At 43.1% G+C, this 15,156-nt stretch overlaps 2 protein-coding genes across 2 annotated transcripts; one reads left to right on the top strand and one right to left on the bottom strand.

Moving 5' to 3' along the window:
* Positions 1–397: 397 nt before the first annotated feature.
* On the bottom strand, positions 398–8,217 carry pks9 (polyketide synthase). Its single transcript, XM_067653632.1, has 5 exons — positions 7,575–8,217; positions 2,778–7,527; positions 2,442–2,726; positions 1,970–2,385; positions 398–1,915 (listed from the first exon to the last, which is right to left on the bottom strand). Exons 1-5 carry the CDS (start codon positions 8,168–8,170, stop codon positions 535–537), a joined length of 7,428 nt encoding a protein of 2,475 aa, XP_067503321.1. The 5' UTR covers positions 8,171–8,217; the 3' UTR covers positions 398–534.
* A 292-nt stretch (positions 8,218–8,509) lies between these two features.
* Positions 8,510–8,759, top strand: K441DRAFT_661243 (uncharacterized protein; the record flags this gene model as incomplete). The annotated part of the gene is made up of 1 exon (XM_067648853.1): positions 8,510–8,759. A coding segment is annotated over exon 1 (191 nt), but the record flags the coding sequence as incomplete, so codon positions are not given.
* Positions 8,760–15,156: the final 6,397 nt, after the last annotated feature.

The raw sequence follows: 15,156 nt of genomic DNA, 5'->3' as shown, positions 1-15,156 counted from the left end.
AATAGGATTTTAGAAGGAGGCAACTCCTACTAGGCTCTTAAAAAGATATTAGAGAGCAAAAGGATAGAAATAAATTGCAAAAGGACAGGGATAGGGGTTAGGATTTCTTATAGTTTTTCTTACCATTTTCTCATTCTCTAGTAGTTGTAGTATCTTAGTATTTTACTAGAAAACTATAAACTACTAGGACATAGCTATTAGTATATATTAAGCTGCCTAGAAAGGATTTATGTATATAGAACTATAGCGCCATAGCCCAAGGCTGCATGCGTAGTATTGTACGTAGTATAATACAATGGATAAAAAAAAAAAAAAAAGAAGTGCTGCCAAAAATCTAAAATTTAACTTTGACTCTATTAGATCTATATAAATTACCTGATTGGGATAAGCGCGCTGTTAGCTCTGCAGTTAGCGTATACACCTTTCCAGCGAGCGTCCAGCGAGCGACTTGATTGGCCACTGTCAGTCGGCGGAAGGCGTCATCGCTCGCTGAACGCTGCCTGTTGGCCACACTGCTCACAAATCGTGTAAAAGTTATGAAGAGTCATTACCTAGCGCCTTTAATAGTCCTTCCGCAGCATGCTTCCCTAACGCATCAAGAGTGCCCATACCCATCAACTCGAGCACGGTTATATCGAAACTGAACGCCTGCCGCCACCAACTGCGCATTTCAACACCGACGAGCGAGTCCATACCTAGCTGGGAAAGCGGAACAGAGGTGTTCAGGTCCTCGTCCAATTTGAGTAGGAAGCTGAAAAGCTTTTTGCCTATTTCTCTAGCAAGAAGGGCAGCCGTGTCGTCAGTTTTGAGCATACTCGCGTCGCTTCTGGCCCTGGCGAGGAGGGACTTGAGACTGTCACGGTTGGAGTCGGGGCCATCCAAAGTGGCCTTGGAGGAGTTATGGTATACGGCCATTCTCCTGTCTTTTTTCCAGAACGCCCGACTTTCAGGGCTGCTCAAGGGTATGGCCGTTCCAAGACCGAGCACGAGGGTGTTTCTATCGACAAACTCTGTTCCAAGGGTGTCAGGATTTGTCTTGTCCGTCGGGGAGAATGACATTGCTGCCGTGATTGCTTCTAGAAACTCGGGTTCCGTAATTCCGTGCGCGCTCGCCAACGTCATCCGCTTCAGTAGGGTAACATCTTGCGAAACGTATCCGACGTCCTGGACAGCTCCAATGTCAATGGAAGCCGCGGCAAGGCCCAGATTCGTTCTATACTGAACGAAGGCATCTAGAAAGGTGTTTGCACCAGCATAGTTGGCCTGACCAGCTTGGCCAGTGACTCCTGACATGGAAGAGAAGAGCACGAAGAAGTCGAGTTGGATGCTGGCTGCCAGTGTGGCATTGTGCAGGTTCCACGTCCCTTGGACCTTCGGTGCAGCAGCTGTGCTCCATTCACTCAGGCTCATGCGGGGGAAGGCTTGATCCCGAAGGACCATTGAACATTGCATGATGCCTTTCAGGTTTGGGGCTTGCTGGATTGCTCGGGACACATCGTCCTTGCTGGTCACACTGCCTCTGACGAGTCGAATATCGCAGCCCATGCTTTCAAGCTCTTGGATAAAGTCGTGGTCTTCTGGGCCCGTTCCAGAGTTTCGGGATAGGTATACCAGGCGGCGAGCGTTGTGTTCAACTAGGTGTCGCGACACCGCGCGTCCTAGACCACCGAGCCCTCCGACTAGCAAATAGGACGCCGAACTGTCCAGTTCTGGATTCTTTGCTGTCTTGACAAGGGCCGTGTCGATTTTGACGCTGCCATCTATGCCTCGCATTGAGATAACAATCTTGCCGATATGTTTACCTTGTTGCATGTGTCGAAACGCATCCTGAATCGACGAGGCATCAAAAACCTTTGTGGGCCTGATTGGCGTAATATGGCCCATCTCAAAGTTCCTCATCACCCATCGGAGTAGCCTAGAGCATGTAATGTAAGCTCAACATTGTATAGTCACGAAGCTATCCACTCACTCTTTATATGCAGATGGCCGCTTGGCCATGAGATTGTCCAAGCAAAAGCAAGAATAGCTCCGGCTTTCCAGGAAGACGTCCATGTCGAGCTTACCAGCGCCTAGGATATCACGCTTTCCGATTTCAACCATCTTGCCGAACTCGGCTACGCAATGCCAGGTCGCGTGCAAAAGCTCTCCGGACAGAGAATTCAGGGCTAAATCTACGCCTTTGCCATGGGTTTCGCGCCTCAGTCCTTCCACAAAGCTCGTGTCTCTGGAGTTAAATATCCGATTTCTGGGCAGGCCAAATGTGTCGGTCAAGTATCTCACCTTCTCCTCGCTGCTAACAGTCGCATATATTTCTGCTCCCACCATCCTCGCAAGTTGGATAGCAGCAAGGCCAACACCGCCACATGCACTGTGGATAAGTACCGACTAAAGGCGCTTGGTCAGACAGGTTAACATGGATGACTTGGTGTTCGTCGACTCACCTGTCCTCTCTGTAAACCACCAATATTGAACAGTGAGGCTACTGCGGTTGTAAAAACGGCAGGCATCGTTGCCCCCTCTTCGAATGTTAGGCTGGCGGGAATCTTTTCGCAGAAGCTCTCGGGGATAACGATGTGGGTTGAGAAGGAACCATCACCCATAAGCACGACGCGATCGCCCAGACAGAGGTCTTTGACCTGGGGACCGACTCGGCAAACGACACCGCTTGTTTCGGAGCCTAAGCCACCCTTTGGAAATGGAACCAACGCCAAGGCACCCAAGACATCCTGTTCAAACTCATCAGTAGCTTAGGCGTGAGGCAAGGTGAGACATCTTACTTTGAAGTTCAAGCCGGCGGCGTAGATCTGAACCTCTACTTCGTCGCCGTTCAACGGTCTTACTCCACGAGGAACCCATCGCAAAGACGCCAGGCGACCAGGCTTTGCCATGTCAAGAGCCACCCGGTCCTCTGGACTTGTCTCCGCCAAGAGCTCGTCTTTCAACGAGAAAGGGTAGAACCTCCCCACATTTACTGCACTGTTGACAATAGCATACTCGTAGTCGGGCTTAAGCGATTCATCTTCCTCTCTTGCCTGAAACTTAGCGAACACATCGACTATGCTATCAAGCGATGAGCCGATGTCATCCACTTCGCACGTAGCAAAGTCCAACAGCATCTCAGTGCGGATTGTACGTGCGGCACCGATGATCTGGGCGTACCTTGGGTCGTGGCATTGTACTTGGCATGGATGCGTAATCCATAGTATGCCTGACCTACCGAGGTTGTCCAGAAGATGTTGGAATGCTTTGTAGCGAGACTCGCTGATGTCTTCGAAGAAGGGGCGACTGCAATCGAGGAGAGAAACCACGTCTTGGGATCCTGGTAGCTCTTCACCAAGCCGGCATGGATGGACTACGTAACCTCTACTCTGTAGCAGTCGAGAAAGAGAGTCCGCGTGGCTCTCGCCGTTGTCGCATAGAAGAGTGACTGTCTTCTTGTTCGCCTGCGTACTGTCGGCCTGCGGCTTTGCAACCATGATGGAGTTCAACTGGTACGGCTCCTGACTATCGAGAACAACTGCGTCTAAACTGGCAAAGCCCGCGCGTGTCAACTCCGACTCCCACCGGGCCGGTTCTACGCATGGCTCATCAGGTCGCCCGTCTAGCTCACCGTACCACCAGCCCGGTAGAGTGCCAAAGATGAAGTTGGGCCACTTGGAAGTCGGGTAGAGCTCATGAAGAAGTAATCTTCCGTTGGAGTCGAGGAGCTTGTGCACATTCTTCAGGCTGTCGCCGAGACACTTTGTGGCATGGATAACATTGGTGGCAATGATAAGATCGTATTTCTCGCCATTAAAACCCTGCTCCATTGGGTCTTTACTGATATCCAGTGTGCGATACTCGATGTTGTGATGGCGTTTGAAATGGTCCTTGGCAGAGACGAAGAAGGCGGAGGAGATGTCGGTGAATGTGTACTTGGAGTATAGGGGTTGTCTAATCGGCCCGGGCAAGGCTAAGTGTTTCAGCATGCTAGCCGTGGATGCGCCTGTGCCTGCGCCAATCTCCAGGATACGAAGGTTGGGCTTGCTATGGGCCAGGTGTCGGATGAACTGCGATCTGTCNCATGCGTCCGTTGCGATGTATAATTTGGTAAGGGTGTCGTCGGCTAGTAGTATGTCCAGCGCATCTGTCTGACCCGAAAACAATGCTGAAATGTTGGTGACTACTTTCTGGATGGCGGCAGCGCAAGCGGCGACTGGCGTATCAGACATCTGATGAACTAGGCTGCCAACTTTGCCCATTACAACAACGTCGTCAAGAACTGTGATAGATGAATTCTCGCCAATACCAATAGCTTGCACTTGACGGTCGATCCAAGCCTGATACTTTCGCATATGAGGCAACGCGGTCTGAGCCCCCTTTATGCGTCGATGGGAATAGACCAGACTCAGTCGAGCCAGCTCATCCAAAGATGGAGCGTACAAGTGGCGAGGAATCGAGGGTCTGATGAGATTAGCTGCATCCAAGAAGTCGATATGTGGTCCCCATGTAAGACGCGCTGTAGTGTGAAGGCTGTCTGTTTCTGTTGCCTCGGCCTCCTCGAGAAGCGAAAGATTTAAGCCTTCCATGTGCAAGACAATGTTGCCATTAGCAATACACTGTTGTACTCTACCGACAATGTCACCACTGCCCTTAATGAGTGTTGCTGACCCCAACACCCTCATTTCGATATTGGAAGCGCAGCGATGTATAGTCACCCTCTTAATCTTGGTTGGAACTGTTCTGTAGTGCTTCGCTTCCACAAGGCCCTTGACGGCGGCACAGGGGGCCAATTGGATACATGCGTCTATAGTCGTGGGGTGCAGGTGATAGTGTTCTTCATCTCCACTCGTGTCGCTGGAAACTTTGGCCGTTGCTAAGTGCTGCACGGTACTGGTCCGGATGTCTGCAAAACGCTGAAAATGAGGACCAAATCGCAAGCCCGCTCGATTCAAGATATCGTAGTACTTTCGCCGTTTCAATTTTCGTGGCAGCGAAGTTGCATCTTGAGTCTGCGGCGGTTCACCTGCTTCAGATGTGACCTGGCCGGTACAGTGCTTTGTCCACAGATGGCCATTGTGCGAGGCGATAGTGAAATCCCACCACAGACTATCAAGTGAGTCGGTGAGACGATGTGGACGGAAGGTTGTAACTAGCTCGGTGGGGGTTCCCTCGGCTAGGACCAGGGCTAAACTGAGGACCACGTGACGTAGAGTAAAGGTATTTTGCGAGCCACTGATCTGTCTAACCCCTTCGCCGACCATGGATATATAGGCTGCACATGGGAAAACTATATTGTCCTCGATCTTGTGGTCTCGAAGCCAGCTGACTTTGTCTACGTAGAGCATGTTTCGCCAGCTAGGCTCAAGGCTGGTGCTCTCGAGCTGGCGTATACCCAGAAGTGGATGACTTGGGTACTCGCGACATCGCCACTCATGTGAGATTCTCGATTCGCGCCAGTAGTCAGCCTCGTGGTCCCAGGGGTACCGTGGCAGGTCTGGGAGACAGAATCCAGTCGGCATGAGTGCGTTGAAGTCGACCGGGATATTGAGCTCGAAAAGCTTTCCGATAGCAGTCAGAAATGACTCAACGCAATCCTCGCCACGCGCCATAGCCGATACGTAGGGCGCTGAGCTTGGCGCCTGGGCCAAGATCTGTCTCACGGGTCCCACGAGAGCTGGGTGTGGTCCAATCTCCAAAAAGGCGACATTTTTAACCTGGCCAAGTATGCCAGAGACAGCCGCCATGAAAAGCACGGGGGATTCAAGATTGCTCTGCCAGTATGCCGCATCAAGAAGGCCCTCTTCCTGCTCTCCAGTCACACTAGAGAAGAACGGTTTCAGCGGTGGCTTCCCCACCAAATCCTGCCGTAACACTGAACAGTACTCATCTCCAATCTCGCGCATATGATAAGAGTGATAGGCCTTGTCTACCTTTAGCAGCCTTGCCGTCACCTCGGGATGCGACTGCTTAATGCGTGAGAGAGCCGCTTGGACTTCACTAGCATCGCCGGATAGAGTGACGCTTTTGGGAGAGTTCTCGCATGCGACAACAACGTTGGGAGTTAGGAAGCTGTTAACTTCGTCCCAACCTAGCTCTACAGCGGCCATGGCACCAGATCTCGTTTGCTTTTTGGCAGCTCGCCCGCGCTGCCAGGCCGCAATGATGGCTTCTCTTGCTGTAAGGGCTCCAGCAGCGTAAGCCGCGGCAATCTCGCCGCTACTGTGGCCCACAACTGCAGATGGTTCTACACCAACGGCCGCGAAAAGGTCGACCAAAGCAATTTGGACGGCAGTACACAACGGTTGTGAGAGCTCTGCCGCGTGGACACCTGACGTCTTGGCTGGCTTGAGGAGCTCCTCTTCCAACATCCACTCTGGGGCTCCAGGCGCATCTCGCAGGTATTTATCAAGGGACCTGATGCTACTTTGGAAACACAGGTCGGAGCGTAGTAGTAGCTCCCGGCCCATGCGAGGCCACTGGGCGCCTTGCCCGGTGAAGACCATGACAAGATTGGGTGATGGGTTTGCAGCCCTTCTGCCTTGGGATGCAACGCCAGGCCGATCTCTGCGAGCAATCATGAAAGCCCGATGTGGAAGATGTTCCCTTCTGTTTGCAAGCGTGTATGCAAGATATTCGAGCTTGTCTGGCTCATTGATGACCCAATCCTGAAAACTGTGCGTCATCTTCTGCAAAGATGTAGCTGAATTGGCTGAGAACAGCAACAACTGTGGACTGACTACGAGTTGGCTTACTGGGGTAGAGACATTGAAACTGCGAGCTGAGTCGAGAATGACGTGCGCGTTAGACCCTCCAATGCCAAATGAGTTGACACTAACTCGCTCACATCGAGACTCGGGCCAAGGCGTTGGCTCAAGAGGAACAATCAACTTGCTGTCTCGGAAAGGGATTTCGGGATTCGGACTCGAAAACTTGATGTTTGGTGGAATAATACGGTGCTCGAGAGTAAGGACTGCCTTTATCAGAGATGTGATACCTGAAGCACCTTCTGAGTGGCCCAAGTTAGGCTTGACCGATCCAATGAATACCCCGGAATCTCCAAAAACTCGAGCAACTGCGTTGGCCTCTATAGGATCCCCGACCGCGGTGCCGGTTCCGTGGCATTCCACGAATGCTGTTTTGGAGAAGTCCGTGATACCGGCCACACGGTACGCTTTCCTAATCATGGCCTCCTGGCTTTCAGTACTGGGATGCGAAATGCCTGGCGTCTTCCCATCGTTGTTTGACATGGTGGATCTGATAACAGCGCGGATGGGGTTCCCGTCTCGAACGGCAGCGTCCAGTGGCTTGATGTACACGGCTGTGATGGCTTCGCCCCTAGCGTACCCATCCGCATCGGCTGAAAAAGTTTTGCACGAACCTTCAGGAGAAAGTACGCCCTTTTCAGTCATTGCAGCCGTCGCGCCAGGTGCGAGAATCAGGTTGGCACCACCCACGATTGCCGCCTTGCAATCGCCCCGTTCAATGGCCAGACAAGCTTTACGAAGACCTACGAGTGCGGATGAGCAGGCGGTGCGGATAGTCATACTGGCCGAGTTAGTCCATGGAATTCAAAGAGCTCCTGATATACATACCTCGGTCCGCATAGGCCCATCTCGTAAGAGATCCGGTTGGACAGCATGAAGTCGCCATACCCATCGATCTTATTACTTCCAGATTTCTGGGGGTCCCTATTCTGCATCTCCAGCCAGTCCTCACCGTAGCTGCCCATGTAGCACCCGATAACCCCCCCCTTAAAACCGACTTCCCCAGCATCGTCGAAGCACTCTCTGACCACTTCCAGCATCCGTCGCTGCTGGGGGTCGGCAAACTCAAGTTCAGCGCGACTGAGAGAGAAGCGGGATGCATCTAAAGCGCCCAGTTTAACACTATCGTCAAGGAAATAACCGTGCTCCGTCCCAATCGTACCCGGCCGTCCGGATGTAGAGTAGTACGCCGATATGTTGTACCGTGACTCTGGCACTCGGCCCCTCGCGTCACCCTTGGCCAGCAGGAAATCCCATAGTTGCTGAGGACTTCCTAAGCCACCGGGGAGACGAAGGGCCATGCCACAAATTGCTATGGGAAAATCCGCTCCGGATGTAGCTGCGTCGGCCCTTGGGCACATGCCGTTGACCTGAGGCCTTTGCTCAGACAAGTCACCCAGAGCTCCGTTTTCCTGTGCGGGCATTTTCGTGTTTGACGCGGGGAATAGCGAGTATAGAATGAAGTTTTATTGTACGAAATGGAGAAACCACGTCTTCCACCCTAATGAACTAGCTGCTAACAGAAGAAATAGTTAGCAGTGATATACTTGGACTGGAGTGAAGTGGATTTGGGGGTCTCCAAAGCTCCAGGAGGTTCACGAAAGCTAAACCTAAATAGGACTAACGGTTACTTACAAAGGTTAGTAATCCAGCTCCAGTCCAGTCCAGCCCAAATCGGCTCCAATCCAAGTAGATCACTGGTAGTTAGGTCGATAGATTAGTTAGAGCCTGACGAACGCCTAGACGAGGATAACCTCCTTACGCGTTTGCTCTTTATAAGCTTCGACCCATACATGTACAAGTACTGCCCCGGATCTGTATCTAGTTCGACGGATAACCAGACGCCTCGGATAGCGAGCTTGCACACCTCTCCCGGAACTGCATATCTGGATATAGAGTGGTGTGTCCCTGACAAATCCCTCACAGCATTAACGGGTAATACCTTCGGCGGATTGCAGTTATTAATTAATTGCGTAGTGGCTAGCTAGGGATAGGATATCCGCATTTGTCGATCGGAAGACCAAAAGATAGAAAGAATGATGACTCTGTCTCATTGCAAGAGGCTCTAGAGCCTCACTATATACACTAGATAGGTGGCAAAGACTGACGTCGACACTGACGTCGATTTGAAACTGTTACCTCATTGCCAATTGATCGGCATTGCTAATAGGTAATGGAAGGGTAATAGAAATAGTATGAAGTCATAAGGTGTAGGCAACTAGAACAGGAACAGGGTGATCACCAAAATCCGACCTGCATTGCCGTAGTTCCGTAATCTGACTAGCCAAATCGATATAAAATCTCCCTACGATCCCGAAACGCCAATTGCGGATAAATGTAGTAGCTAGATTAGAGTAGGATCTCGCCATAGTTTTGGAATACTAACTGCAAATAAACATAGTCGTCGGGTGAGGATGGGATTCGTGCCATCTTTAGGCGGATGTAGGAAGGGCGGCCGATAGGTCAGCCCTCGCCGTTCAATCACAAGCCTCTATATGTCGTTTAATTCCCGCATTAACTAGCATAGAACTACTCCCCCCCCCCCCCCTCCTACTTTAAAGGGTTTTTTTTTACCCTAGTTACCGCGAAAAATCCAACCTTTAAACCAGAGAGGAGAGAGTAGGGAAGTTTTTTTTGTAATTTACCAGTTATAACACCTGCCTAAATAAGCGGGGTACTTAATTTACCCTAACTACTCCCTACCTACCCCTTATATAAGGCTTATATAACTTTTACTAAGTAGGTAAATAGTAGATAATATCTACTACTAATATACTTACTGTATAAGGTATAGTTAGTTAAATAGTCGTGATAATATAATTATAAAAGGCGCGTCTTCCTTTTTTATTACTATTTTATATTTTAATAGCCTTTTATTAAGTCTCTAATTGGCTAAATACTAATTATAATAGTTAATTTAAGTTAGTAAGAGCCTTAAGGTTATATAGAAAGTAATTAGCTAAGTCCTTATAGAGATTAACTACCGCTACTATATATAATAATTTTAAATTAATTATAACCGCACTTTAGAATTCTAGTATTGGCTTTATATATAAGAATATATATAATATTAAGCTAATGTTATTGCTCTTAGAAAGCTCGTAAGGGGGGGGTATATTACTTTCTTAATATAAGCTCTTATTGTTATTAGTATACTTAGCTTTCTCCTCCTCTTCATATATACCTCTATTAAGAATCTAATTATTACCTTTATACCTTAAAGCTTATTATATAGCTTAGCAAATTTTTTTATAAAAGATGCCCTTATAGAATAGTATTTTAACTCTCTTATAGCTACTAATGGGCGTTTTAATTCTATCGGCTAAATAATTAATAATAATCCATAGGAAGGTGCTTAATCTAAATCTTATAGAGCCTATAGATTAAAAAATTTTTAAATTTTTTAAAAGATTGGTAGATAGGTAGATAGGTATTTAAGAAGGTTCTTATTAAGTAAAGTAAAGGCCTAAAACTTAATATTATAAAAATAAACACTATAAACACTATTACAAAGAGAGCATATTTAAGTTTTTTTTAATAATGCCTTTTATAAATATATTAAGAAGGACCTTAAGTAGGAGCTAAACTTTAAGCCAAGTAACTTATATAAAATAGTTTTCAGTAATAAGAATAGCATTAGCTTAAATAGTAAGTAAAGAGTGTTTTTTACTAGTTATAATAAGGGAGTAAAAAGAGAGTAATCTAATAATATTATTAGTATAGTAAAGAAGAAGAGGTATAAAAAGAGAAAAGAAGTTAAAATAAAAGTATAATAGTACTGGAGTATATTACCTGTTATACTATTATATACTACTGCATACTATCGCATACTATTGCGTACTATTATATTTTATTATCTACCGTTAGCTTGCCTGCTATAAGCGCCTTAGCGGCTAGTTTTATTAATTCACTTATACTAGCCTATGTAATCCCCCTTTCCTTTCCCTTAGCTTAGTACTTTTATAAAATAGTAGTCTACAAGTTTTACCTTAGAGGTATTTATACGAGCTATTATATTATATTAAGCTCTCCCTACTATACCTAAGAAGGTTTTAAAAATATCTTACTCTAAAAGAAGACTTTTATTTAAAACGGCGTGTTAATATATTATATTTAAAAAAAATTAAAGCTCTCTTACCTATTTTATTATATCTAAAGATCTTACTGCTATTAGCTACTTTCTAATAGCTATTTCTGTCTTTTCTAGAAATGGGCTAAGTTTCTTTTTTCCATCTTTTATATAAAATAATTTCTTTAAAGAGAGAGAGGAGCCTAGTTACCTTTATATTTCCTTTCTCTCTTCCCTATATAGGCTGTAGTCTAGTAGTAAGTGCTTAGGGGTTATATTGCGTTATATTCCTTAAATCGTCTACCTTCTTTATCCTTCCCTATAGTTTTAGAGAAGGATTTAAAATAATCCTTTCCCAGCTTTAGCTAGAAGAAGGCTAATTACAGCTTTTTAAGAGATCTATCCTTAGGAGCTTTAAGAGAAAAGGAATGGCTTCCCTAATAAATCCTGGTATAGTATTTTCCTTTATCCTTATTCTACTGCCAATTGTTTTTCTATTATTTTAATATCTTTTCTTTTACTAGTCTCTCTATATAGGATAAAGAGGAATAAAAAGACCGTGTTTTTCTCCTAGTGGGCCCTTTTTAGCTAGTTTATCTACTATTTTATTTTTATAGATTTCTAGGTAGCTAGGAACTTAGTAAAAGTTAATAAAGATATTTTTACTAACTAAATAGGGATAGCTTTGCGGAATTTTAAGGACTAGTTCTTACTCTCCTATAAGAGAATTAAGTTACAATCTTTTAATAGCTACTTGGCTATCTATAAAGATATAGACTTGTTTCTTTTTTAGTCTTTATTACTTTAGGTATTTTAGGGCCCTATAGACTATATAAAGCTCTACGTTTATAATTTCTATATAGGGTTCTAGATTCCAGTTTATTGTATAAGTTATTCTATTTAATTTGCTATCTTTAGAGCTATTTATATAGTATATATCTACTAGATCCTACTCTAGGGATTCTTATAGATTTTTTACTAGTTTTAGATATTATTATATAGCTTCTTCCTTACTACCTTTAGAGATAGAAAAAGTAGCAGAAATAGAAAGAGACTACGGTTTTTACCAATCTAGAAAGATTCTCTCTATTTTCCAGTTTTAAATTAGCTGTTAGACTTTAGAGGTTAGAGGTAGTAGCTATATTTTTAGCTATAAGAGGTGCTTTCTAGTAAAGTTTTTAGGATTAGAATTAGAGCTAAAGCTAAAGCTAAGCGCTAGCCCGTCCCTATCTTTATTAACTTCTTCTATATAAGCCTTCTTAATTATATAGTTTTTCTTAAATTTTAGGATTTTTAATATATGGCTAGTATAAAGCTTGTTAAACCTAATTTTAATTCTAAGAGGCGGAATTAAGGCCTCAATCTTTATAGCTTAGGTAGGAGATCCTCTAAACGCTCCTAAAACTAGTTTAGGGCCTTATTTTATAGAGACTAATACTTAACTAGTAGGTAGTCTACTATAGGAGGGACGTAAGCTATATAGAGCTGTTTTAAGGCTTATAGAGATAAACCTCCTTATATATTACCTAGTCTTCTAATTATATAGAGGGCTGCTTTTGCTTTAGAGATTTTTATTTATACTTATTATTTAAAAGTAAGCTTAGAGTTTAGAAATACTCCCAACTACCTAATATAGGGTTTATAAGATATTTCTACGTCTCCTAGCTTTAGCCCTTCTTCTATAATAGTACGTTTACTATAAAAGTATATAAGCCCTACTTTACTAATAGCAAAATTAAAAGCAGTACCTTTAGTCTTAGATATTAGGCCTAGCGCTATCCCCTCTAGCTTTTTATAGTTAGATTTAGTAAAATTTAAAGTAACTATAATTATAAAGTTGTTAATATAGCTAAGGGAATAGGCTCCTTCTATCTCTAGCCTATATATATTGCGTAGATATAGTAAAAATAAAATAGGGGATACTGGCGAACCCTATAATATCCCTATTTCTATTTCTACTTTTTTTTATATTTGCCTATTAAAGGGAAGCTATAGCTTCCTACTACTAAGGAAGGTAGCTGTAAGGGATATTATTACGGACACCTTAGGTTGCCCTTAGGACAACCCTTAGACGCCCCTTAAATGGTCACTAGTTACGTACTAGAGGCATATACCTATAGTATATAATCTCCACAATCCTAGAGGCCTTACCTCCTTAAGGATTCGTCTCTCTTACTAATCTATCCTATTCTATAATTGTGTCCTTATAGCCCCCTATCTATAAAGTCCCCTTATATTTAAATCCTTCCTACTTCTTTTTAGAAGGGTAGTCGGCTTTAAAGACCAGATTATTTATTTATATCTTTTGTTTATAACTACTATTCTTCCTTAAAATCTTATAATAACCTAAATAGAATCTCTAGGTAAGACTGCCGAATAAGCCCTAATACCTAGATGCTCTAAAAGCTTAAAGACTCTTATATACCTATAATTACCGCTAAGGAAAATATAAACACCCTCTATAACGGTTATAACGCTATTAAAAAGTAACTAGAACCCCTTTAGCCCCACCTAGGCTAATTAAAAGATTAAGCGCTAGAGGTAACTTTAAGATCTTCCCCTAAGCTAGAAATGCTAGAGAAATATACTAATATATCCTCCTAGGGAACTAACTGGAACCCTCCCAGAAGACCACTAGCCTATAATTAGTATAGTAATAGTATATAGACTACTTATAAGCTAAGCGGGCCTACCCCTTTAGGTAATTTAAACTAACTACTAGCTTAAGACTTAAGCCTTATAGGGAAATCTATACTAGCTACTAGTATTAATACTACCTCTATAGCTAGAGCCTCCTTAAGGCTAAGGTTAGAAAGTTAAGAGCCCTAAACTAATATTCTCTAAAATAGATATTAGGAAGCTGCTATAAGGCTCTTAGAAGCTATATAGGAAGGAGCTACTAATAAATATATTAAAAACCTTTAAGGGTAGGTCTAGATCTAGTAGAGCTTAATTTAGGCTAAATAAAATCTTTTATAACCTAGCTAAGGCTAAGGGCTTTCTAGGAGCTACCTAGTACCTACCTAAGGAGGTATAAAAGACTTAAAGAGTTATCTATACTATAAATAGAAAAAGGACATAGACTAACTAGCTAAGGCCTTAAGTAATTTAGAACTCCATTACAGACCTAACGCCTAGCAGTTAGATAATTAGGTTTATAAGGTAGACAACTTCTTTAAAATACTAATAATATAAGATAATACCAAAGAGCGTATATACTGGATTATTAGTAAGATTAAAGACCGATTACTAAACTAGATTGCACTTAATTAGCTTAATAAAGAGTAAATTACTATATAGCTATAGCTATAAACCTTCCTAAAGAAATAGACTTAAAATCCGTATATTATATAATATAATAATATAGAGCTATTCTAGAATAGGACATAGCTTAACCGCTATAACTTTTACTAATTTATAAACTTTATAAAAACTTATACTTAATAGATAGATTTAGAGCTCTTTAAAAATAAGGACGGTAGCATTTATAAGAAGGAGAAGATTGGGTTTATTTAGGCTAGAATTAAGCTAGTAATTTATAATAAAATAAAGCGCGTAGGAGCCTTATCGCGGATTACTATATATATGGATTTTAAATAAGTAGTTTTAAACGCTAAAAAGATATAGTAAGAAACTAGACCTCTTTTAATAGAAAGCTAAGGGGTTACTAAAAGCGTAAGCACTTTAATAGTAATATAGGGTAGGCCTAACCTTTAAAGAAGCCGTTCTTAAAATGAACTTTAAAAGGGTTAAAGTTAGGAACCTTAAATAACGGGAAAGACTCTTAGGGCTAACCTAATACCTATTTAGCACCTTTATAGGAACACTTTAAGAAGTTAAGAGAAAACTCTAAAGGTAAATTTTATTAGAAAAATAAGCAGGGTAATAACCGTACTGATAATCTAAAAAAAGAAAAGCCTTAGTTATAGACCTTTTTTAGTTATAACTAGGGCAAGATATAAAAGAAAAGACTCTTTATATTACTATTAAGCTAGAAATAACACTCCCTATAAGTAAGGTGTATTAGTTTTAAGCACTATATAATAGCGGCGCTAAAATTAATCTTATATAATATAATTTAGTAAAAGAGTATAAACTTATCCTATTGTAAAGGTGGCAGAAACCTATTATAGGCTTCCTAGATAAGCATTAGATTAAACTATATAGTGCCTATAAGCTTATAGCGTTAGTAGCCGACATATATAACTGTACTAAGGTAGTTAGCCTATAACCCTTTTAGGCGGCTAACTTTATAGGTTATAACTTTATCCTTAAATACCCTTAGCTTATAAAAGTAGATTCTAAAATACGCTTTAAGATAAGAGCCTTTAAATAGTAGAA

Source organism: Cenococcum geophilum, assembly GCF_001692895.1.
Source record: "Cenococcum geophilum 1.58 unplaced genomic scaffold K441scaffold_25, whole genome shotgun sequence".
Lineage (NCBI taxonomy): Eukaryota > Fungi > Ascomycota > Dothideomycetes > Gloniales > Gloniaceae > Cenococcum > Cenococcum geophilum.
Note: the sequence above shows the minus strand (reverse complement) of the source record. Positions and strands in the feature narration are given on the sequence as shown.